Consider the following 24,041-nt stretch of genomic DNA (forward strand, 5'->3'; position numbering starts at 1 on the left):
GATTTCTGAGTACCGAGTAACAACCTAGGCTTCTTCAATCAGAAGGAAATTACTGTTTTCCTCAAGAAAAATAGAAATTAATAAATTGTAATAAGCGTCTTAAGAGGTTTTTATTCTTTTTCATTTTATAATCGTATTATTTGTTGAGCTAATTATAAAATGAATTAAATTGCAAAAATATAATTACGAAATATACTTTTATTTTTTATTCGCAAGTTGTAGTCTTCCAATTAATAAACAAAAAAAATTAACACATCTAATTAAGAAAGAACCAAGGCTTTATTTAGAACCCATTCTCTGTGCGGCCGCTAGGGACAGACGAGCTGGGTTTTCAGAGCAAAGTCGTAGAAGTCCCACTGATACATAAGCACACAGATAACTCTTTGGAAAAAAAAAATGATTGTACGTGCCTACAGAATGATTGTCTGTAGCAATGATTCGAGGCTCAGATGAGACATAAGACTGCTCTCATGGTCGGCAACATCATGCCTACTGATCTAAAAATAAGGAAATTATCAACCATTTTAGAGGTCCAAAATTTATAATATTATCCGTATTCACAAATATCATTCAATTGTGATACACTTATAATGATTTTTAACAATGAAATTAAAGATTTCAATTTTTAAGATATAAACTGGGATCTAATTGCTCTAATAACAGCTGAAGAATTAGCGATTGCCTCTGAATTCACTAGTTAACTCTTTGTAACTTAGGCAACTGCTAAGCCTGCCTTCTGACCGAAAGTAGACTACCAATTGACTGCTTAGTCAACAAAAACAACCACTACCTCCTATAATTGATCTTTGACCTGTTAGGTACATAAATTTTGTCCGAATTCATATACATATGTATTCATAACGTGGAATCCACACTGAAAAGAGAAAACTACCCATTGAGAGATTTGAATCATTAAGTTACAGTTCTCTGGAGACAAGAAATCAAAATAAAAAGTTTCAACTTTCTGCAAATTTTCGGTTTTGAGATATTTTGTTCACAATAACAAAATATGCCCGCAAAGAGATACAATTTCCACTTTAAAAACCACTTTTTGGAATTAATTTTTTACATGATCGCATTACCATCCCTGGGTTAGTAAGAAAAAATAACAAGTCACAAAGGTCCAAGATTGTTTAAATCAGTTCTGAAGGCAAAACATTTTTTCATCACAACCATTTGTTGTTAAAAAAAGGTTAAAAATTAGAAGTTAAAAAACAAGAGAATAAAGAAGTAACAATGAAGATCAGGCAACCCAAAAATGCGGGTTAAATATGCTTGAAAGCCAATAAGAAATAGTAGTTCTTAAATTTATTGAACAACATACGTTGATCGTTGCAATTTGAAATTATCACCATAACAGCTTAAAATGAAGAATTAGGTCAAGCTAGATGTTAAGAAATAACTCGTTATCAGGTTAAAGTTATTTAGTAGTTATTATTAGGTATAACCTTCTTTTTATTGAAAATCCAAATATTTAACGCTTCTATTTTCAAATAGTGGGAGAGAATAGTTTTCTCAATTCTCACTTGTAGTGCTGTTTTTATTTACAATGTAATTGTAAGTTGTAATGTCCGCCGAAAGTGTCATCAGTGGAGTGTGAAGTAACAAAACTGTCTTAAGTTATTTTTATTTCCATCAGAAGTTAGTTTTATGGTGGTTAGCAGAAATGTAATCCAGAGGGCAAATACATCATTTATTCAGTTGGACAACCATAAGTAGTTACCTCAGAAGTATCTCACTTAAACAACAGCGTAATTTTGTGGTTTACAAACTTTGCTTGTGAGTAAAGTTTTAATAATTTTCATTAACAGCAATTTTAATTGCCAAAAAAGTAAAGTTTCACATTGATTTTTAAGTCATATTAAGTTTAACTGCTAAGTATGGCTTAGCCATCAGCAAATTCAAAAGAGTTGAAGAAACAGGCCCAGTAATATTAAGCTTGAGAGATCCATTGATTTTGTTTTATTTACCTTTTATTTTCTGGATGGTTTGATATGCAGTTTCCATAGTCTGGATAATCTTTTCTCTGGATCACATTCAACGTCATTTGCACCTGAAATTAGGTTTTCTTTTAATAATTGCCCATGATAAATCGAAAAGGTTTTACTAATCAGAAAGCATTCATTTGAGGGAGAAATTAAAAAAAAAATAATAGAGAAAATGGATACCAATTAGAAATAATTCGCTAAAAAGTATAGGTAAGTTTGTCAAATCTCCAAAGAGAAAATAATTTAAATAGAAGAATACTGATACTTCAGACGAAGTTATCTTGTTAAAAGCCAACATGCTAGTTGCATCAATAAATAAACCGTCTAATTATAGTTTTATTATGTAAGTGGTAGATTATTCAATGTTGAATCTAAAACTCTTGATCTTTCTAGAAAATCATAACTACTTAAAATCCATTTCTCTTTAAATATTTTTTTAAAAAGAAAATTCAGTTACTAAAAAACTATTTAGTTAATTTAATAATTTCCTCTGTTGACAAGGAATCAATAATATATTCATTACTAACTTATTAAACGTTCTTCCTACAACTTTCATCGTGCAACGTTTTAAAGCAAAGCATTTAATACTCTTGTCTTAAGTTATTGTATAATACTTTCGTTTTCTTACAATTTTTATTTGAGTAAGCTAATTACTAATTAGTTTTCAATTCATACATATTTACCGGACACATTTAGATGATGAGAATCCATTTTACACACACCGAACTAGAACTAGGAACTCCTGGAAGCACTATGAAATGATCCTTCCGTTTGAAAATTAGTTACGCTAGCTGCTAATAATTTATAAATTTATTTTTTCATAATATTAAATTTAAAATTAATTTAATCACCCAATTTATTTTATACGTATATTTAGATTTGATTTTTTTTTTAATCTAATTAAATTACTTTTTTATATTTTTGACTTAGTTTCAGATGTACTAACGGCTGTGCGGTGGCAGTGGCATAGGTATACACTATTCAGTAAAAAATTTTAGTGGCTCAAGTAATGGCAGGAGAAAACGTCTTATGTATTTATAGTTTTTTGTGATAACTTAGTGATAAAATTAAAAGTCGCAATGGTGCAATCAAGTGTCTACCTGTAATTTCAAGCAATTTTTTGGTGAGTACATTTTTAAAATCCTGACCATTCATTTTTAAAAGTGGTGTTTTTTTTTTTGTTAATTATTGTTTTAAAGTTATAAATTTATTTCTTGAGAAATTTTTAATCAGAACTCTGTCGTAAGTTTTTTTTCAGTGACATTTCCCTAAATGTATTCTATACACTGATCTCTTCTTTTCTTTTGCCCGTCTGCTGATTTTGTATCAACATTCTGTTTAACAACTTTTTTTTCACAACAGGGTAGGGCTCCAGCAATAAAAAAACAAATTTGAAAGAAGTTTTTCTCATATTAACATGTTGCCAATGGATTTGCTAAGGTAAACTAAAAATTATATTATGCTTTATTAAAATAATTTTAACTCACCAACACTTGCAAATTATTTATATTTAAAAGCAGAAAATAAAATATTTCACACCATATTATCATGATACTTACCAATGGGGAAAGGTTACAAAAACGTACTGTAGGGTGCACTAGATGAAAGGGCTCCACAACCAAACCCAAAACTTGCGGAGCAAAGTTCTGTTTGAAGATTATTAATTGTGGTTCTCGCCAAATACTATACAAGAAATACATTTTTAATGTTAATAAAACATTTTAGCTCTTAAAAAAAAGGTTCACCTATCGCTTTACCACGCATTTAAAATTGTGTGTTTAAAAAGACAGATAAAATTATTGTGTATATTAGAGTATAACTTTAAAAAGAGCTTGCCCACTCTAAAAAAAAAAAAATTATCTCACAATTATCTCAGTGGCGTCACAGTATTGTTGAAGTAACAAAATTATAATAAAGTTTTAAGTTTGTACTGATTAGAACATCATATTGGAATAGAATTTGATTTGAATTGGAAAAAAGTGTTTGAGGCTACTCTTGGGAAATGACACAGGTTTTGGTACAAGTAATGTTACAAATTTAAAGTTGAAATAGATGGAGCAATTATCTAGTAGGAATTGAAAGTATACGCTGAATTGAAAACTTTGTCTAGATCTTTAGATAATAAATTATTTTGGAATGATGAATCAGATAATCATATTCACTAACGATCGTGTTTAGATGCTATAAATACCATCGGGTAAGGGCTACATCTCATCTCGTTTGGCCAGTTGAAAGGTAAGGTGTACTGTACACTTTATACCTTATTTTACTAAATAAGTATTATACCAAATTTTATTTAATTATTTTAATTTAATTTTATTATACCAAACTAAGTATTTGTTCAGATAACTAAAGTTGAGTTTATTGCCCTTCTGTCGAGAAAAGTGATTTAATAAATTTATTTTTAAGTAGATCTTTATAACCAGTAATAAATGTATAATCGATACCGATGAATATTGATGGTCTTATCAAATTATATTACTGGGCAGCTCAATGATGTTTACTCATATTTTATGAATTGTCTAAATTTGAGAACAGCCTTGGGTTAACAAATTTAATAAGAATTTTATTTCAGTTTTTTATATAAGTTTTTTCAATAATAATTTTTTGTTTCGTCTTTTTGCCAATTTAATTATTTTCTGTTTAACATTTGCTGTACGAGCAGTTTGTAACTTTTGTATCCGTTTTTTTTTTTTTTTTTATTAAATTTAAGATACATTTTCTTTTTATTATTTTGTATTTAGTTTACGACCCAACTAATAAGCTTAAATGTATCATTAAGGGTCGCTCCAGGCGCCTCAATTCATTTTGAAAATTACTTCTTTTTTTTATCAAAAAGAATATTTATTCTGGACTAAAATGTTCGTCTTTAATTCTAATTTTTAATTCTTAAGATCTACCATGTGAACAAAAAAAAAAAAAAAAAAAATAGTAAAAACGTAATCATCATCCTCTCAACATAGATGTTTTTTTCTGGTAAAAATGTTTTAAATAAAAGTTGATATTACGAGTGTAATATCATTAGAACCATTTTCAAAAAAATCTCCAGAGCGTTAAAAGATTTTCCTCTTTTAAGTCAGTTGGTTCCATGGAAATAAACGAACAAAATTTAAATTTGAGATTTCTGTGATTTTTTTGTTTTTTAACTATTCACAACCTTACACACACTAAGTTCTAAAATCTACTAAGAGAACTAGTTTTTGGGATCAGGGGTTAACAATAAGTGTGTTTCATACGATCGCAATACTTCTACTTATTTTGGGAAGAAAAAAATTTGGTAAAAAATGAATTAACCTGAAATACCGTCCGGCCTACTGTGTTTAGGCTTATTCGTCCAATATTGTAGCTTTTTTGTAATGTTTGATGATTTTGGAAATTTTCTTAAGAAATTTTTTGAATACTGTAAAAGTTATTTTTATTACCTTCAATATAATTGAGGATGATTTGTAATTGTATGCTTTTGTTATTAGTATGCTTCTCGACATAAGAAGTAAATTACGTTGTTTAAGCCAAGAGTTTTTCATGCTTTAGGGATGCCTTATTCTACTCCTACCTGGTAAAGTTTACAAAGAAGATGATAAGCTGGTATTCTCATATAAGATAGATTAGAGTTTCAGGGATTAAATTGTCACTATCACAGTTGTAATCAGTCTACAACTGTGCTTAAGTTGTTTGCTCTGATGTGAATTCTGATCATTGTATATTTTAAAAACTAGGAAGAGCTTAAATTTAGATAGCATAGCAAAATATTTGTTGGAGTGCTTTGAATTTTTTATATGTCCCAGGAGATGTTAATGAACTATAATTTTGCTCCACCCCCTGATGTCGGGAGATTGAATTGTGATGGAATTGGAATCTCTTCTGCCAATCTGGTAGTTAGCCTGAAATACAGACCTGAAATTCACGGTCTGTGAAAATGGATACAAAGTATATGCAAACAGCCCCACAGTGCGCAACAAAAATGGCCTCAATATATGAATTAAAAACAGGCTCACTGCTATGATAAACAAGAAGGTACAAATAATTTAATAAATATTATATATTGATTGTTCATTAAATTGATTTAAATCTTATGATTGTGCCATTATCTGATTTCTTTGATAATCAAAAAAAATAGGGAAGAACGAAGTGTGAGGGTTGGAATATTACTGCGTTAAATTGAAATACGTAAGTTTTCCCGACTTTATTGATGGTTACAGGTTATCTTCTTTCCCTTGATGAGATTCAAGGTTTTCTTAAAAATTTGTTCCATTATCTGAGATGTTTGAAAAGCATTCAATAAAGGAATACGTAAGACTGTGTCCATATATTTTTTTAATTTAAAGATCTATCCGTATAAAATGTTCTGCGAATGTTTTTCAGTAAGTTTATGTCACGATGCTCTGACAAAATTGAAACCAGCGATTTGAAAATAATTAAAACCAGAAATTTTCCTTTTCCCAGTTGCCTCTTTCACGAGCTTTATATAAAATCTATAGACAAATTATTTAAACTTATATTTTTAGAATGCTGTCTCTAAATAAAAGCAACCCGGTTTGGTTAATTAGACTAGGAATTTAATTTACCTATAAATTCTTGTAACTTAAACTGGGTTGTTTAAATATATTCTTGTGCGAAATATTCTACGATTAATTAACTCAGCTTCCACTATACTTCAAATGTTTTCTTGAAGACAAACTTTCTACGCAATTTATATCTTTAATGTTCGATTAATAAATATTCATTAAACATAAAAAAAAAACTTGGATGGAAAGAGATAAAACTCGCAGATACTTATTTCATTGGATGATAGTTTTATTCATTTGAAATTGACGACTGCAGGGCAGTTCATCTCTTACAGTAAATAAATAGGATGGCAATAGAAACATGAGAGGAATCATCACACAGTGATGATTCTTCCGAAGTAATGATTACTTAGTGTCATTTGTCGCCAAGAAGTCGAATGGGGTTACGAGGAAATGCAATTTTCACTTCTGGCTAATTTACAAAAGCAAAAAAGACATTAAAGAAAAAGAAACAAACTAAAGTGGTTTGGTTTAGAGACATAGTATGGATAAGGGCGCAAGTGTTTCGCTTCTGGCAGCTGCTATCGAAGATGCTGATCTAAGGATAGAGATGACGCCCTGAACGCAAGTTACTTTTGGCCTCATAACTGCCTTTAAGCAGAGATAAGCAGTCTGCGTAATTACGAATCTTACCCTGTCAACTTAATGTATATTTGAAGCTGCAATTGTCTAGTTTCTAACTTTTATTTAAATTGGAGCGACATATAGCCCAAAATTCTAGATTTTACCAGATCAATGTTAAAATCGTGAAGTACTATGTCTAAACTTTCTTGCATAACTTAAAGATAATGGCGTTCCTAATAAGAAAGTGTCGATGAACACAGTTTTAGAAAAAGAAAAATGGAACTGTTATATAACTTGTTCGTCTAGTTAAATTGTAGTATGCATTTGAAATTATAGTTTTGTATAATGAATCTTCGTTCAGCTTGTTCTTCGAACCCTTTTAGTAACAAATGGCGGTCACTAAAAACGTTACTTATTATTTTGAATCACAGCCAACTAGATAAATAAATAAATCTCGGAGCCCCAGCGTTTTATCGTTAAAGTCACCACTGAACATCATCAAACAGTGGAGCTGCCCAGGCTTCTAAGAGAGATTTCTTTGAGCGAAATTATACTTTCCCCAATTTTACCGCCACCAGTTGAACCGGAATAGATCTCACTCTACTAAATAATGGATTTGTTAAAAGAAGAAGAAAAAACAAAGTTTTAGCACAACATTTGAATTAAAGTGAAACGCGACTTTGTTGACCATTTAATGGAAACAGACTTGTTTGAACTACAAACTGGTTGTCATTGTAGCTTGTTAAAAAACTGATCTGTGAGGTTATTTGTACACTCATTATTAGCAATTGAAATTTATCACGTTTATCACTATTTTAATTGAGTTTACTAATAATACCAAGTATATATTTATTTCTGATGAGTTTCTTGAATCTATATATATAGGGCTGAAAAAAAGTTTTAGAAATTTTAAAATTACGTTCTCTCATTGCTTATGAGATCATTTATTGTGCCAGTTAGACTGGAATATCCTCCGACATAGTTGCAAAGATCTCTCTGTAAAAGGCTAGCCCATTTTTTGATTATTGTTTAACAACACTTAATTTAGGTTGCAAAAATCAAATTTTGTTATCTATAAATTAGTGAATATTTTTTATTACATCCTTAAAAAATGCATGTTTTTTTTAGTTTGTATATGTTTACACCAGCGTTGATACGCCGTAATTAGCTATAATAACTTGCATTCACCTAAGCATGCACGCACTCGCATGTCCAATCTAAGGGGAGAAATTACCCAGAGAAAACATTCGTTAGATGCATAGTTCATTGCACTCATCGTTTGAAGAAAGGAAATCGCGTGACCACTGGATTTTTTTTTTTCACCTGAGAAGATTATCCAGTAAGGTACATGATGTTAGGTTGCGGATTAAAGGATTATAGTGGATTTATTGGGATTAATGGAATTTGTTTTAGCGGAATAGGACGATAGACTGAAGGAAAGAATCTGAAGGTCTCTGTGTATGGTTAAGTTGTAAACATAGAAACCGTTGTACGGAGGATTTAGCTTAGAAGTATTTAATAGTGTTTGGAGGATGAAACTTGGAGTGAACCTCATAGATCAATGTCGTAGGTCCAGAATGGTTTTAAAATAAATTTATATATATGGGATTAGATTGTAATAAAGAAAGAATAGTGACACGGCAGAGGGTGAAAGAACTATTTTTTGGAATTTTGTTACGTTAATTTGGATTTTATATTTTCTTAAACCATTCTTCTAAGGAAGAGAAGTGACTTTGAAGATTTTGGAGTGCCACTGATTGATCACGGAAAGAAGGCAAAAATTATTCGCTGTATACTGGAATTAAAATTCGGAATTCCCCAGTGAACAGATTTAGGTCTACTCTCTCCTCAAAAAATAAGTATTTCATAAGTATAAGAAATTTCAATCACTAAGTTTAATGGGATAACATTAAAGATAATTTCACCACTATTGAAAAGATGGTAATTATGATATTTTCATGCAGGAATCTTCTAAAGAATAAGGATAAAATGTGAAAATTTAAAGTGAGCATATCGTCGCCAAATTGAAATAACTTAGAGTAGTTTTTAAAGTTAGTAAGTAGTTGTTAGTTTACTCAATGGAAAGCGGAATTACTGCCTTTTAATTGAATTCTCTTGTGTGTCTTTGGTTTGCTCCCGTACATGAGCTTCCGCTATAACTGGAATGTTTGCGAGAGATGCAAACAACTTCTCACCTGCTCTCATTGATGGTTTTTTGTTTATGATGATTGAAATTATAGTTTGGCACTTCAGAACTGGTAGATAGTTCTCTTTGTGTTATTCAGAACTAGTTCCAACTTGCTATCTTCTAATTTGTAATTCTTTCTTCCTTCTTTCTATCTTCTAATATCTAACTGTCTATGATTTTCTGATTTTGAGAAAGACTTACCTCACAGTTTATAAAAAACTACTTCTTTTTTTTCTGTTCAGGGGACCTAAAACTCAAAATCGAAAATTTGCCCTTAGGAAGTACTTCATCTACCAAGGTAAGAGAGAATAAGAAATTAGTACATTTTCTGTATTTCTGATTTACAGATATTGGCCATGTCCTAAATGTGAGACAAAGTGACCTAAGAGGACTTGTGTAAACATCTTATGATTTAATGTATTAAGAAAATCATCCTGAACTCCCTCATACATACGCACTTGCAAGATTTAGTTGGGTGTAGGATTCTATCAGTTTCGAAATCTGAAAGGTATTAGAAGTATTTCTAGTTTTAAATATTTATTGGGTCTTTTTACGACTGAGGGTCGCAGGGCCATAGGGTTGCTTAATCCTCTACAGTGGAGTAGCAACATACTACCGTTAGTTAAAAGGCTGATACATAATTCCATAGTCGAAAGCATTATACTACTGTACGGTAGTGAAACATGGATTCCAAGAAGTCAAGAGGGAGGAAAATTGTTCGCAACCGAGATGGTTTATTGGACAAGGTCACCTCGAAAATTCTGTTTTGGCAGAAAGACTATGAAAGTAGAGAAGGACATTCTCCAAAGAATTACGGAGAAGAGGTTAGAATGGCTCGGGCATGTTTCAAGGATGAAAGAGTAAAGGATTCCTTGACGGATCATGGGATGGGACCCAGAGAGAAGCAGGAAAAGAGGCAGGTCGAAGCTGTCATGACTGAAGATGGCTAAGGAGAATATGTCTGGATGTGGTCTTTCAATTAAAAACGTTTGGAAAAGAAAAATAAGGAATTAAATGAGTTTGGGCGAGAGAATCCTCAATGTGGGGAACACCCCTCCCCCAAAATATTCTTTACATAGATCAATATTTATTAACCAACCAACAAACAAAAGTCCAAAGATCAAAGAATTAATAATAGCTGATAAACAAAATAAATATTAACAATTTCAACTCATTGATAAGATTATTTGGCACATTAGTAACACACCTTTTACTTTCTAAGAAATTGCAATTACGAGATAATTTTTTTTGCAAACATACACCAATAATTATTTTAACGTTTTTTTTTGAATACCGATGAAGATAAAGGAGCGACAAATTAGGCTCAAAGCAAGCAATCATAAATCAGCATATATAAATTATTCTTAAAAAGTGGTGTAAAACGCAGATGGCTACTTGTAAAATCTGTTATGCTTTCTGCATTCGTAACAGTTGCCGGGATTTGAAGTATTGTTATACATATATATATATGGTATATGATGTTGTGATTTCATAAATAAAATACTTGATTATTGATTGCAAATATCTTCAGGCGTTTGGGTTTTCCATATTGTTCGGAATGGAAATACCCGTTAATTGATCAAAAAAGACCATTCTTCCTGTAAAGCGTCTCTTAAGAATGCATTGTTCATCCTGTGTACAAACCACATTAGAATATAGTAAGTATTCTCCTAAAACATCATGCAAAATTAGATATTGTTATGCATAATTAAGTATATTTATTTGGTGGGAGAAGAAATAAATCTTGGAGAGTTGGCATACAGCAGCGAGCTTAAAAGAAGGTCAAAATTTACATGGTGGAATTCCCAATGCTTGTGGGAAGTGAGGTTCCTTGGTCCACTTGAGATTACAATGTGTATACATTCTTCTCTTTTACATTTTTCTAATTCTAAACACAAATGATCAGTTTTCCATTTTATTTTATTTTTTTTATTTGGATACAATTGAGATCTAAGTTGTAAAAAAAAAACAATTAGTTAATTTAGGTAACCAGCCAGGACGGAGCAAAAACAAGTAAGTAATAGCAAACAATGCTCAGGCTAGCAGAGTAAAAGAAATGGAAAATGAGTCTTGAGTGAACCGTTCGTGACCTTTAAAACATTTAATGTATTTTTGTATTCACACCATAGCAATAAAGTTGCATTATTTATTAGCGTCTACTACATATTGCAACAAGTATGTTACATTCATTATACAATCCACATATCCAACTTTTTCTACAAATATACATACTTGTTATACCACAGATTGTATACAATTAGTTAAAACTGACCGTGGAGCGGAAATCAAACTTTTTATTACACAAGTTATTAACAAAAAAAAAAGTGTATTTAAAAGCAGGCAGCACAGTTTTTGGGGGTCACCTTCTCTACCACTTTTTAATTATTTATTTATTTTCAGAATCTCTATCGAAAATACTTTGCTGTGTCCAGTGAGGAATCCAAGAAAAATGCCATGATAGAACGTGCCTTTTTTTGAGGGTATTTTGGTTCACTGCTGTTCAAATAAGGTACATCCTATTTTTTAAAAAAAGAATAAGTGTCCAGACATAGTATAGTTTTTTAAATATTTTTGGTAACATAATGTAGTTTTAGATAAGTAATTTGATTAGATAGTATTCGTAATTAATGGACATAGTTCAATTCAGAAATAATTTTAAAAAATGAAAGTAAAAAGTAGCCTTTTGATTAATATTGGACTAAATTTCCATCGAATGTCCGAAAAAGCACTTAACATAACAGATTTTTCACTGTTTTGATATTTTCCCAAAAACGGCTCCAACGATTTTATTTTAAAAAATAGTTATTACAAAAATATAATTCTAAAAATTTTATTTGAAAATCCTTATTCAAAAAATTCGATTAGGGATTTTTTCTTTGCAATTCGTAATTTTATTGCAAAATATAACCACAAAGCTACCGCCAAACATCTACTTCCTAGCCTAAGCATAAAGTTTAAAGTTAAAAAATACAACGAAACCGTAAAACGGGACAAAAATATATATGTACTTTAAAAAAAAAAAGGATTAGAACTGAGAAGTTACTTAAGGACCGGAAGTTAATACAAGAACTTAGCTTAATGCGAACTTTCTCGTTGCCTGTACGAACCACTTTTACATTTTTTTAAAAAAAGTAATAGCATGTTTTTTAGAAGCACTCAAGGAAACGAATTTTTAAAAAATCCCTAAGGAACTTCCTTAACAATTAACATCTTTAATTTGTACAAATCTTAGTGTAGAAAAATGTCTTGCATAGACATTAATAATTCTTGCGTTGTATGATTTATAAAAGCAAAAAAAAAAAAAATACAGAAAATAAAATGTTAAAGGCTTTTTAATCAAGACTCTAGCAACGGATAGAAGTAACAAAAATTCTACCAAATGTGACAGTAATCCAGGAATGATCCTAAAATTAAACTTGAATTACTATTGTTGACAATTTCGTTTGTTTTATTATTAGTAAATAAAAAATTCAAATAAAAATCAAAAATATAAATAAAAATAAAATATAAGAATAAGCGCCTGTAAATTGTTACAAATAGGGATTTTGTTAACCTCGCGTCTATCTTTCTAACCACATTTAGTTAATAGAATTTCCTCAACTAAGGCAGACATTAACAGAGTCTGGTACAGCTTCATAGCTCAAAATGAAAACCCGTTGAACGCTAGGCTTAATTTTTTTAATGCACTTGTCCGTGCGATAGTCTGCTACGGTTGTCAGGATCTGGGGTTATGAAGAATTTGAAGTATTGGAAAAGTTCCAGCGCTATTATATTAAAAAGCTCTTTGCCCTACCCACTTCTACCTCTTATTACATCCTCCACTTGGAAACCTCGGTCGATCCTATTTTTGTATTCGAATTTGATTTGATGCTCTTCTTTGGCCCTCCATTGTACTTCAACCCTCATCTTTTTCTGACTCATGTCCTTTTATTTTTAATTTTGTTTTTATTTTTCCTTCTTTATCCAAAAGCTAACTCTTGTAGACGGTTATAAGCCATGCAATTTCCTAATTGAAAATTTTGTATTTTGTATTATTATTTTTTTAATACAAAATAAAGGATTATTAATTAATTAAATATTCTAAAACTTTAATCAATTGTAGATCTGTTATTCATTTTTTATTTAAATGATTTTCTTTAGTTTTTTAAATTTGTTTTAGATCACCCAGTTGGCTTAGTTGTTTGGAATGTGGAATGACCAAGACCCTACAACCCTGTTCATTTGCGGCTGCGTTTTGTGCCAGGATGAACAGCAGACATCAACTCCTCTTCTATCAGTAGTCGACCACTAGATACCATTATCTCTAGTACCAAATATTTCACTGTCATATGGTAAGTAAACACTAGCCACCCAGAAGTGGAATTTTCAATCTTCCAGTTCCAACAGAATTTTTAGAATATTGAGAATTTAATATTAAACTATAAAATGTTGATATTGACAGGGCACAAATATTTGGAATTGCAGATAATTGGTGATTTAGGACTAAGCGAATAACAGTTAGGAATAGGTTTTGAAAGTGTTTACATCAGATTGTTTAAATTTATTGGAGAAAACATCTCTCACGTTTCTCTAAACGTGCCTAACAATGGAGTGACTTGCAGTTGGGAAAAACATTCAAGTGCCACACAGCTAGTTCTATTTACTTAATTGGCACCCATAATGAAATTATCATAGTCAATGGCGGGTTTACAATGTGAACAATGTGCACATGATTCTTTTCTCATTTTTCTAAAAACTAATTATTCTCAACTTTTCTATTTCCGCTTGCATTATTAATACTGTCACGTAGGACAGTAGTATAAGATTGATCGTCAAAAAGTGCACGAAAAAGCGTAAAGTTGAAAAACACATAACTTTGACAATTTTATATATAAAACATAAAACAAATATAATTTGACCTAAACGGAATACCTGGTTTAATCTTCCGATTTTTCTCTGGGAACATACTCGTTACATGAAATATAGACACAGAATGCATAAATATATATATATATAATTACAAAAATTCCAAACGATAATTCCTTTTACTATGAATTAGAGCAAATTAGAATTAGTTACCTAATGAGTTAGCGCCAGTGAATGTTCTATCAAACACTGATCTAAAAGCTCAAACAACTTCAGTAAGTGACGCTGTTTAATGTAAAATGCCAAAAGAAACTATTGTATATTCGTAAATATATTTGCAACGCAGTAGGAGGGGAATTCCCGGAATTATGGTGGAAGTTCCACTTACCTTGAACTCTCTCATTCTATTTGAATTTTATCTTTTTTGTATTTATTTAAATTTAAATTTGTTATACATATTTGACAATGGTTTCCTGTAAAAGTATTATGCCTTAAACACATTAGCTTCAAGGACTTGTAGGATTAGGTACAACGTATAGTTAGGAATAGAGATGAAAATTATAACCAATCATAAGACTGGTTAGAAATAATTTATATTTAATAAGCGCTAGTAGGAAATCATTTGTTATTAATATACGTCGTTAATTTTAAAATAGAACTTTATATTGCCTGATTGGATTATATCATACAATTTTCGCCATATAACTTTATTTCTCTTAAATAACTTTAAAGATAAAATTCCAATAATGGATTAAACTTTGTGTCTCTAATTATTATTATCTAAGGAATAATAATTATTATTTTGACATCCCCTAAAGCTAATAGTGGCCAAAAATGCTGTAGATATAGATAAGATTAAAAAGGGGGCGGGACCTATGCCCCATGGGACCGCAGCCACAAGAGACTTAAAGATGTGGATATAACTAAAAATAAATTTAAAAAGTCTATTGTGAGCACTAACAATACATTTTTTTTACCGCAATTTACGTTATAGATTTTTTAGAAACATAGATGTTTATTCTACGAAGATAGAAGACAGATGGGCCAACAACAACTAACAACAAAGATACTGGTATTAAACTGGATTTAAAGTTTCTTGTAGTAGTGGGGAGTGATGCAGCTGAGGTAGCTTATGAAGGACTAGAAGGTGTTAAATTAGTCATGTTTGTAAAAAGCTAAAATTTCTATTCTCTGTGAGTTTCTGGTGAACCAAGGGCCGTTTAGTGCTATTAGTATCGGTTTTGAGTTCGTTTCGTCATTATGTTGCTAGCTATGATCAAAATTATGAGGACTTACGTGAGATGAGTTGAGAGTAGATTAGTACGGTGCAGGAATGTTTTTGTGGATACGTTGTTGTTGTTGTTGTTTTTTAAGTATATATTTTGTGGAACTGTTTCAGTCGGGTGAACGCTTGTTACTTTCTTGATGTATAGCCTTCAGATGAGCCTTGTGACGAGAAATACGCCGAGATATCATACTTCTTGATCTTTCTGATTTCAAGGGGTTCTGAATGTTAACAGTGATCCGAAACTTCCTTAGAACGAAGATTTTTTTGCTTTCGGAAGGTTTCTATGCAGTTTCCATTGTTGAAACAAGTTTGTTATAAGGTTGACGCTGTAGAACGTGTTACACAATACCTGAAATTTTGAAAATACACCTAAAAGGATAAATTATGTTCACCCCTTGGCACAAACTATGTAAACTGATGTGTTGCCCGAATTACAAAGCTTCAAGTAGAATATTAATTAAGAAAATAAAGTATAAGGAGGATGTATGTAAGTAGGTGATTACTGTGTTTTAGGTGGGCTAACATTGTATTGTCAGCATAAATTTTGTACAAAAATTCGGAATTCGAAAACAAAAAAATTAGAATCTCGAGAATTTAGTAAAGGAAAGTTGGATGAGAATTCCCCAGTTTTTTTTTTTTTTATTTTAATCTTGAATTCATTTAATTAAAAAATAAAATAAAAAAAGTATAACTTGCGGCGGTGAAATCGATAAGAAAGACTGTCAGAGGGCACAAGGTTACATGTGAATAGAGAATGAATTGGCCAAATAGTACTTGTAATGTACATGGCCCCCTGTAATCTGTCTATCTATTTATTGCAGTTAATCAATCATAATTGATCAACAATCTGTCATACTAATGGTTAAAAAAAGAACAGGTATGGATATACAATAGGATATCCCCATAATATCTTCCTAAAGTATTTTGACCTTGAATAAGCACATTATTTTCTGGGAATTTCAAGTCTAATATTTAGCCGTACGATGTTTGAATATTTTATTTACATCTTATTATGATTTTGTGCTTTATCCATACTTGATCTATAAATTCAAATATAAATTGCAAATTATTTCTCCGTAGTAATTTTTTATTTATATTTTATACCAAAGGAAAAAAAATAAGTCTGAAGTAAAAATAATAATTTCTTAATAAGTAGAAAATACCATTCCCAGAAATATTATTTCCTTTAAATTTGCCTCAATATTTTTTAGCGAAACTTCAAAGTTAGCCAACAAGTTCTCTCAGAAATGTATTCTGGCAGCAATATAGTTATATATTTAAAGCTGAGTATGTTTGAACCTTTATAATATTCATTATTTTAATGTTAGCATTTTATAAAAAATATTTTAGTTAAACTCCTAATACTGTTAAGTAATAGGTGATAGGTTAAGTTCTTAGTTTTCACTGTAATGCTACTACTTTAGAGGGATGCCCTACCATTTCCTGGCCCAGAATTCTCCGGTAAAGTATTTCAAATAAAATATAAAGAACTAATTGCATGTGTGCAAAAAGTGCCAGGCGTCTCGATCGCAAGCCTTTCTCCGCCCTGCCAACATCAGTTTAAATAAACCTCGGTAACCTTCGCCACAAGTACAGACTGGCCAGAGACCTGTCCGTATACGGAGACCTTTACTTCATTATTGGTATTTTAATGAATTATAAGTATGAATAATATTCTTTAAAAAAAATTTTTGGAGAGGAAAAGATGGAATGTTGTAAATTTGATTGGTGTAGCTCTTATGGGAGTAATTCAGAGTTCTTCTGGGAAGATGATAAATACTTTTAATAAATTTCATTTGAACGCTTTTAAATCTTCCAGTTACGAAAATACCTCTACTCAATGTAATAAGGCAGAATTAATTAGTAAATTTTACAAAAGTTTCCTTATTCTAACAGACGGTTGCTTTAGACTTTATTAAGATGATTCCGACTTTCCCTGTATCGAGACTAGCCGAAGACACAAATGTTTGCTTATCGAAATTTACAATACGATTTCAGGTTATTTGCGGGACTCTCCCTCTTCGAAGCTTTCCTCCTCAAGGTTTTTTATTGTAGCCAAAATTGCACGCAATTCAGATGAATTTACCTTCATCTTGCATAGGTTGGGCTGTGACAGCCGGATCTTCCTCATCATTGTAATTATTATGTTGCAATCTTTTTCTTTTGACAAGGACGTTCAGAATTTCACTCACATTAACTTGGCCTTTCGGACATACAACAAAAAGTGGTCACCTGCGCCAAGCTGAACAAGAATTGGGTACTTCTAATCCTTTTCTCCATTTCCTTCAGATTAAATTGTGAAAACTGCTTCAGCCGCATTCTGTTAAATCTTCCTCATTCTTCACCGAAAGCAGATTAATCTAGAACTCCCAACGGCTTGTAGGAACAAGTAGTAATAAGTAGTTACTCTAAAATTAGTTATTCTTGCCCGAAAAAAAAAAATTATAAAAACAATAACAATATAAAAAAAGGAATGCAGGAAGCTATGTTATTGTCGAGAAGCAGAGTACACGAGATAGGCGACACAAGGAAGCTGTGCAGAAATGAGTCACATAAAAGAATGATATGATTGGTCGAAACGGTTTGTATAAATTAAACGCAAGTATGACGTAATTTTTAAATAACTAAATAGGCTTTAGTGTTGAGAATAAATTCTATTTCAATTTTGATTAGGGGTATATCTAACCACTTCTATGTCGAGATAAACTGTATGGCCTTGATAACAATTACTGATACTATTCGAGGCGTACTAGACTTTCCTAGTAATCACCAGTGTGTTGGTTTGTATTTTTGTTTGTTTGTTTATTGTTTCCGATAAAAATAAGCCGTCAACAACTATGTGATATTTTTAAATTTACCAATTAATAAAATTAAGGAAAGGGAAGCTCAGTGTTTAGTATATTTCAGCGCAAAGATCACGGGTTCCATGCTGGCTCTTAGATTTTCTCTTCCTAGGAGCTTCTCGCTGCTCACTACCCGTTGATGAGTGATGTTACCTTTAACTAGAAAATACTTTCCGGAAGCTGGTAGTGCACTATAAAAGACCTCGGGCGCCAATGACCTGTTCACGCATGTTATAATAGAATAATAATTATAAAATAATATTACTAGTGTAGAAAAATAATATTTTAAAATTAACAGTTTGTAATAAAAACACGTGACTGAGGAATTAACGCACATGTCGAGATCAATATTTCGTGTCCATAGTTACCATCCAGTAAGCATTCTGTTATTTTAATTATACAATTATCTCTAGAAGTAACTTTTTTTTCTACTTTGCAATAAAATTTTGTGTTAATGAGGTTTCTAAAAAAATGTACATATGTTTTCAACATAGATATGTTATGTATATTTTTTCATTTCGTTTTATTATTTAATTTTGTGGTAATGTTTAAAGCAACGCCCATTATTGACTTTTGTAAGGCGTCTTATTGCCAGCTTATTGCATCTCTGATATCAAACCATTCTTTCGGTCTAGGAAAGAAAAAGAAAATTCCTGCACTCCTGTTTTAACTTTGGTGATTCATGTTGATGGGAATTTAATTGCAGTGTGATGGGAGTAATACAGTGCCTAATTAATAATTTTTTATTGTCAGCTGGATTTATGTCTTTTCAGTTTTGTAGGGGTATTCTTTGCCAGCCGTCTATTTAGGAACAGTCCAAGATAGCGTACTTTGTAATTTTGGTTTGGTTGACAAAGATGGGTGACAAGATTTTTCGAGGAAGTGAAAATAGTGAGAATTTTGGTTTAATAAATTTAATTTTGATTGAGGAAATCTTGTAAGTGGTTGAGATGCTTTTGAAGAACTGTTGTGGATGAGAAATAGGACCACAGTATCGTCAGCAAATGAGGAAAGAATGGCATTCGGATGCTGTGAAAAGTGTTAGTGAAGTAAGGTCTGTGTATTAGTGCAATGAAAATCTTTTCTTAGAAAGCAACGGTAGAAATTTAAGGAAATAGTCTGCTAACGAACATGGTAAAGTTTTACTTCAGCTTACCTCAGGTTACTGTTGTTTGGCTCTGAAGTCATTTTTCGTTAATGCAGAGGAGATGATGTATGGTTTTGTGGAGCTTGAGTGGATTACTGTATCATTTCGGCTTACTCTTCTGCTGCTGTGCCCGAACCACTTAACGCGTTTTAGTGGATCTTCTGCTTTGGGGGGGGGGGGCGCATTCGGCTCTGAGATGTGTCCGAGCACATTTTGATGTTTACACGGTACTATATTGTTTTGTTTTTAGGTTTTTAAGTAGAATTCTGAACTGTACGTGGGTTTTAAAATATTTTAAAATAAACTTTGTGGCGGCTCAAAGATCAGAAGTACTTCGTTATTGGTCAGTATACGTACTGGAGAAACTTTCTCACCCTGTACTTTTCTTGTTTCATACCTTCAACTGCCACACCATGATGAAGGTTGCAAATTACTACTCTTATGGATTTGTCCAGTATAATTCATTGTAGTATTTTTCTATTTCAGATAGCGGACAGTACTTCTCTTTGCCTCTGAGGTAGATGCAGCCAGTATAATACCTGAGCTTTATAAGTGTAGCTGTTGGCTCCACCTATATGAGATTTCCGGACAGTGCTCTACGTAATTCCAAAGTGTAATCATCTTTAAAGCTTTTGAATTTATTTTTGGAGATGGTGCAATTATTTTGATAACTTATTGAGGTAAGCTTTATCGGCCTTATACTCGTACCTGTTTTCATCTTAGATCTGTCGCCCCATGTTCAAATAAAAGTGATTTATTTGTTATTTAATTAGGGAATTTATCTCTGTAAAATCGCTTTTTCCGGTTATTCCACTTATTTACTTTTAATTTCAAATTCGGAAAATCTACTGATACTCGTTGATACTTTATAAGCGGTGAAACTAAATCTTGATCTGTAGTAGCACTTCGTTCAACAGCTTGAATTTACATCTTTTATAGACTTGGTATTTTGATTGCATATAAGTAGTTTTATTACTTTTATTTGAGACATTCCCTCAAGGAATATTAGTTTAAGAGCTGTTTTAGTGATACCATAGATGCATTTATTAACTAAGTTAAATCTATTTAATCTAGTAAATCTAAATGTTACAAATTCCTACATAAATAGGCGAATCAAGTATGAATCATTGGAGGAAACGAAACTTACTTAGAATTAAGGAAGAGTTCTTAAGAATTATAAATAAGTTCTGAGAACTTCGCTGCAACTATGACTAACCCTCTTACAAGAAATTTAATAATTTCCTTGTTCTGTTATCCTCGCCTCTAAACCACCTTACAGTTTTGTTTTTACATCAACTGAATACAACCTCATATATGATTATAATGCACCATTCAGTTAAGTCATTTGTAACGTGCAGTTAGTGTTAAACATGTAGTTCCGGTGAAGGAAAGTCTACATATACCGGATCTTGTCATAGCTATTTTAAAAAGAAAGTGAGTCAAAAGAACTCACTTGACTTTGTCTTACTACAATAAATATTCTTTTTTCTCTGCAGGAAATTCAAGTTGGATTGGTTGTTTCCTGGATTGATGGCGAATAATTTGGGGAAAAAAAGGAGACGCTTGTAAAATGAATAAAAGTCACTGAAATAAACACAGTTATGAGTGAACATTCAGTTTAATAGCGCAAAAAATGGGAGGATGCTAGAATGAGACTACAGTATTTTGATTATACCGAAGAATCCCTCTGGAAATTGTGCATAATTAGATCTAAGAACTGTCAAAGAGAGTGCCCATTACAGCTAGAGGTTGGCAATTCAAAGTTTGCTTCTCTTGTACTTCAGGCTGAGGTTATTTTAATACAAGTTTGATTTCATTTTAAAGCTAACTCAAATGAAAACTTCATTTTCGTTGATTTTTTCCAACATATCACTCTTGTTTTTTCTATTTCAGCCGATTTCTAATTTTCATCCATTGCCATAGATTGATAGTGCTAAGTAAAATAAAATAATCTCCTATAGGATTGATGGGTGTAACCTCCAGGCTAGAGGTAGACGAAACGATCATTATTAACTACTCACGTAAGTTAACTATGGCAAAGAAGGCCAGGCTACCATATGGGAAAGATCGTGTGTCTCCGGATTTGGACCGAGAAAGACTCATGAATCATATGGGCCTACCTGACGGGTAGTGTGTAAAAGTTTTGTCAGTAAAAACTAAGAAATAGCACAACAGGTATTCTGTCTTATATATACAAGCTAACGTTTTGTAAGCGTTAGAAATCGGATCCTCGAAGGGTAAAACTAAGGGCTCCTAAGGAGGCGCTCTATCCAATGAGTGCTGTAGTAGATCCTATTGGTTGTTAGGTCGCAGACTTTCTGGTCAACCCACCAGCATCTACCCTGGTGAACTTTTTTTCTTTTTTTTTTAATTTAAAAAGGTTATATTCAGTTTTTATTTGACTCACCCTCATAGTTATTTTATTTGTTTACAAAAGTTACACTTTTTAAATAATGAAAAAAATAAATTCGGAGGTTTAGAAACACAGTAAATGACCAAATAGTTCTAGTTAAGTGCGAATGTACACCTACTTGTTGCTGAGTAGATTGATGGTTGACGTCAGTAGACTGTCGTGCATCTAGTTCAACGTTACACCTCATCCCAAGCGACATGTGAGCTGACCATGCGCAGCAATCCTCCACCATTCAGTATACTTACACCTCATGTATTATATATTATACAAACGAGATTCAGAAATATATATTTTTAATCTCCCTAAATTCATGTTTCCCTTCATTCTTCTGTATGTCTATTTTTCAGAATCTAGATGGTAAATACATTTTCATTCAATCCAAAGAAAAACTTGCATTTCTTGTTACTAAATATTATTCTCTACTTTTCGATATTATTCACTGCATAATATCTATTTATAATCAAAAATGATAATAAAATAAAAAAAAATGTGAAGGGATTAGCTCAGCGCTTAGCGCATACTGTGTTCCAACGCGGAGTTCCAGCTGGCTGGCCCTTAGATTTTCTCTTCCTAGAAGCTTCTAGGAAGACCAACCGGTGATGGATACTGCTGTCCGGAGGCCGGTACTGCACTTAAAAAGTAAAAGGCGTCAATGATCTCAGTTGTTGACACGCATTAGAATTGAAAAAATAAAATAAAATGAAAACAAAAATATAAATAAATAGTTGCGAATTTGAGAGGGCAAGTAAGACCAATAGCCCGCGAATGCCAGGTTACCTTGGCAACCAAGTGACCGCCTCCAAATGGAAATTCTCAGAAATTTCAATCAATTCTAACTACTCTTTTACGAACCTTTTCCAGTATTCTGTCAACTGAATTTACCAAAATATTGTCTTTTTCTTATTTTTCATTCTTTCTTATCTCAGTAAAAAAATTAGTTTTAGTATAATTAAGGTATGTATTATAATTTTAATGGTCATATGGGAAAGTTTTTTCAAAAAAGTTTTTCCTCCTAGAGGGGCCCTCAAAAACGTTTTACTATTCCGTCTCCATGAAAGTACTCTATAAGTATCACAGAAATTCTAATTTAAGCAATAATCCGGCAAGTGGATGGAAGTTTTGATAGAATGTTTTTTTTTGTTTTATAAAAATAATGCATTATAATGATCTATTAATTTTTATTGCAGCAGTAAAGTAATGTCTTGAATAATATTTAAGTGTTTTGGATTCTGGAATGCAAGCTCTGTGATTGCAGAACTGTGTATTGACATCATCGATAGAGCTCTCATGATTGCCTTTGTTATTGATTTCGTTTTATATTTAACATAAATCTTGACCTAATTATTGCATTTAAAAGGTTCTCCTCTTGTACTTTTTGTAGAAAGTTAAATTTTTGTTTATAGGGTGAGTTGGGCGGGGCTTTTGATTTTAACCAAAAGCTATTAATTTACTCATTAGTTTGTTGTCAAAAATTATATTAAAGTTCCAAAAAAACTTGAAAAATTGAAGAAAATATTAAGAATTTTGTTTAACTTATTGCAAATTGCTAACTTTTCCCTAAATTTGAAATGATTGAGAGCATCTCTTTAACCTTGTGATCAAAAGTAAAATGAGTAAGAAATTATTAAACCACAAGGATGCGAGTAGATTCATTTAATTGTGCGATAATTTCAGCACCTTAATTTGTGAACAATAACATTACACCAGTGTTATATCAATAATTAAAGTTAATATTGAAAAGAAAAGAAAATGTATTATTTTGGATTGAAATAAAGTGCATTTCTATGAAATCTTACAGCATTTTTTGGAACTATAGAGAAGTGTAGTCTGTGCTTTCGCCGCTAGGTAGTATGGGCATGCTCTTTTATATTTTACTTTTTAGTTTCCTATAATAACTAATCTAGTGTTTCTAAATTAACTCCTCTAATAGTCATAATTGTACTGTTTCTTGTTAGCTTATCTTTTTTTTTTTTTTTTGCTATTGTCAGTCTTACTTTGATATTTTCGGGCTTGCTGACATGTTCAACATGTATGGTTCGTGATAGTAAAAGCCATTGTGAAACAGTTTATTAAGACCAATAGTGTTATTGCTTTGAATCGTTTAGATTACAGCATACTTCGGCTGCATGAACTTAGACTCACTTTTAAATCTCGTTATTATATTTCTCTATAAAATTTTTGGGTATGAATTTCGTGAAAT

The 24,041-nt window shown here is 31.6% G+C and overlaps 1 protein-coding gene and 1 long non-coding RNA gene across 11 annotated transcripts in view; one reads left to right on the plus strand and one right to left on the minus strand.

The window, feature by feature from the left end:
* The window catches only part of LOC141457037 (uncharacterized), a 172,986-nt gene extending 151,008 nt beyond the window's left edge, over positions 1-21,978 (minus strand). Inside the window, exons 1-2 of one of the 4 annotated variants that reach the window (XM_074133546.1) lie at positions 21,960-21,978; positions 1,971-2,053 (exon numbers count right to left, since the gene is read on the minus strand). In XM_074133546.1, coding sequence (XP_073989647.1) covers positions 1,971-2,007 — 37 coding nt within the window. In that variant the 5' untranslated portion in view covers positions 2,008-2,053; positions 21,960-21,978. Of the gene's footprint in view, positions 1-1,970; positions 2,054-2,515; positions 2,572-2,671; positions 2,887-3,547; positions 3,672-21,959 lie in introns of those variants that run through there. The other 3 variants (XM_074133544.1, XM_074133545.1, XM_074133547.1) reach the window with 3 other exon arrangements.
* LOC141457044 (uncharacterized) lies at positions 1,521-23,636 on the plus strand. 7 transcript variants are annotated; one of them, XR_012460178.1, is made up of 11 exons: positions 1,521-1,779; positions 2,919-3,111; positions 3,351-3,428; positions 4,167-5,544; positions 5,774-6,002; positions 9,653-9,813; positions 11,706-11,814; positions 13,465-13,636; positions 19,915-20,108; positions 20,925-21,218; positions 21,322-23,636. It is a non-coding gene; the product is annotated as an uncharacterized lncRNA (long non-coding RNA). The 7 variants fall into 7 exon arrangements; XR_012460176.1 differs by having other exon boundaries at positions 1,535-1,779; positions 4,167-4,223; XR_012460179.1 differs by lacking the exon at positions 9,653-9,813 and adding an exon at positions 9,548-9,603 and having other exon boundaries at positions 4,167-6,002.
* Positions 23,637-24,041: the final 405 nt, after the last annotated feature.

Source organism: Rhodnius prolixus, unplaced genomic scaffold, assembly GCF_049639745.1.
Source record: "Rhodnius prolixus isolate KJV_2025 unplaced genomic scaffold, Rpr scaffold_10, whole genome shotgun sequence".
Taxonomy (NCBI): domain Eukaryota; kingdom Metazoa; phylum Arthropoda; class Insecta; order Hemiptera; family Reduviidae; genus Rhodnius; species Rhodnius prolixus.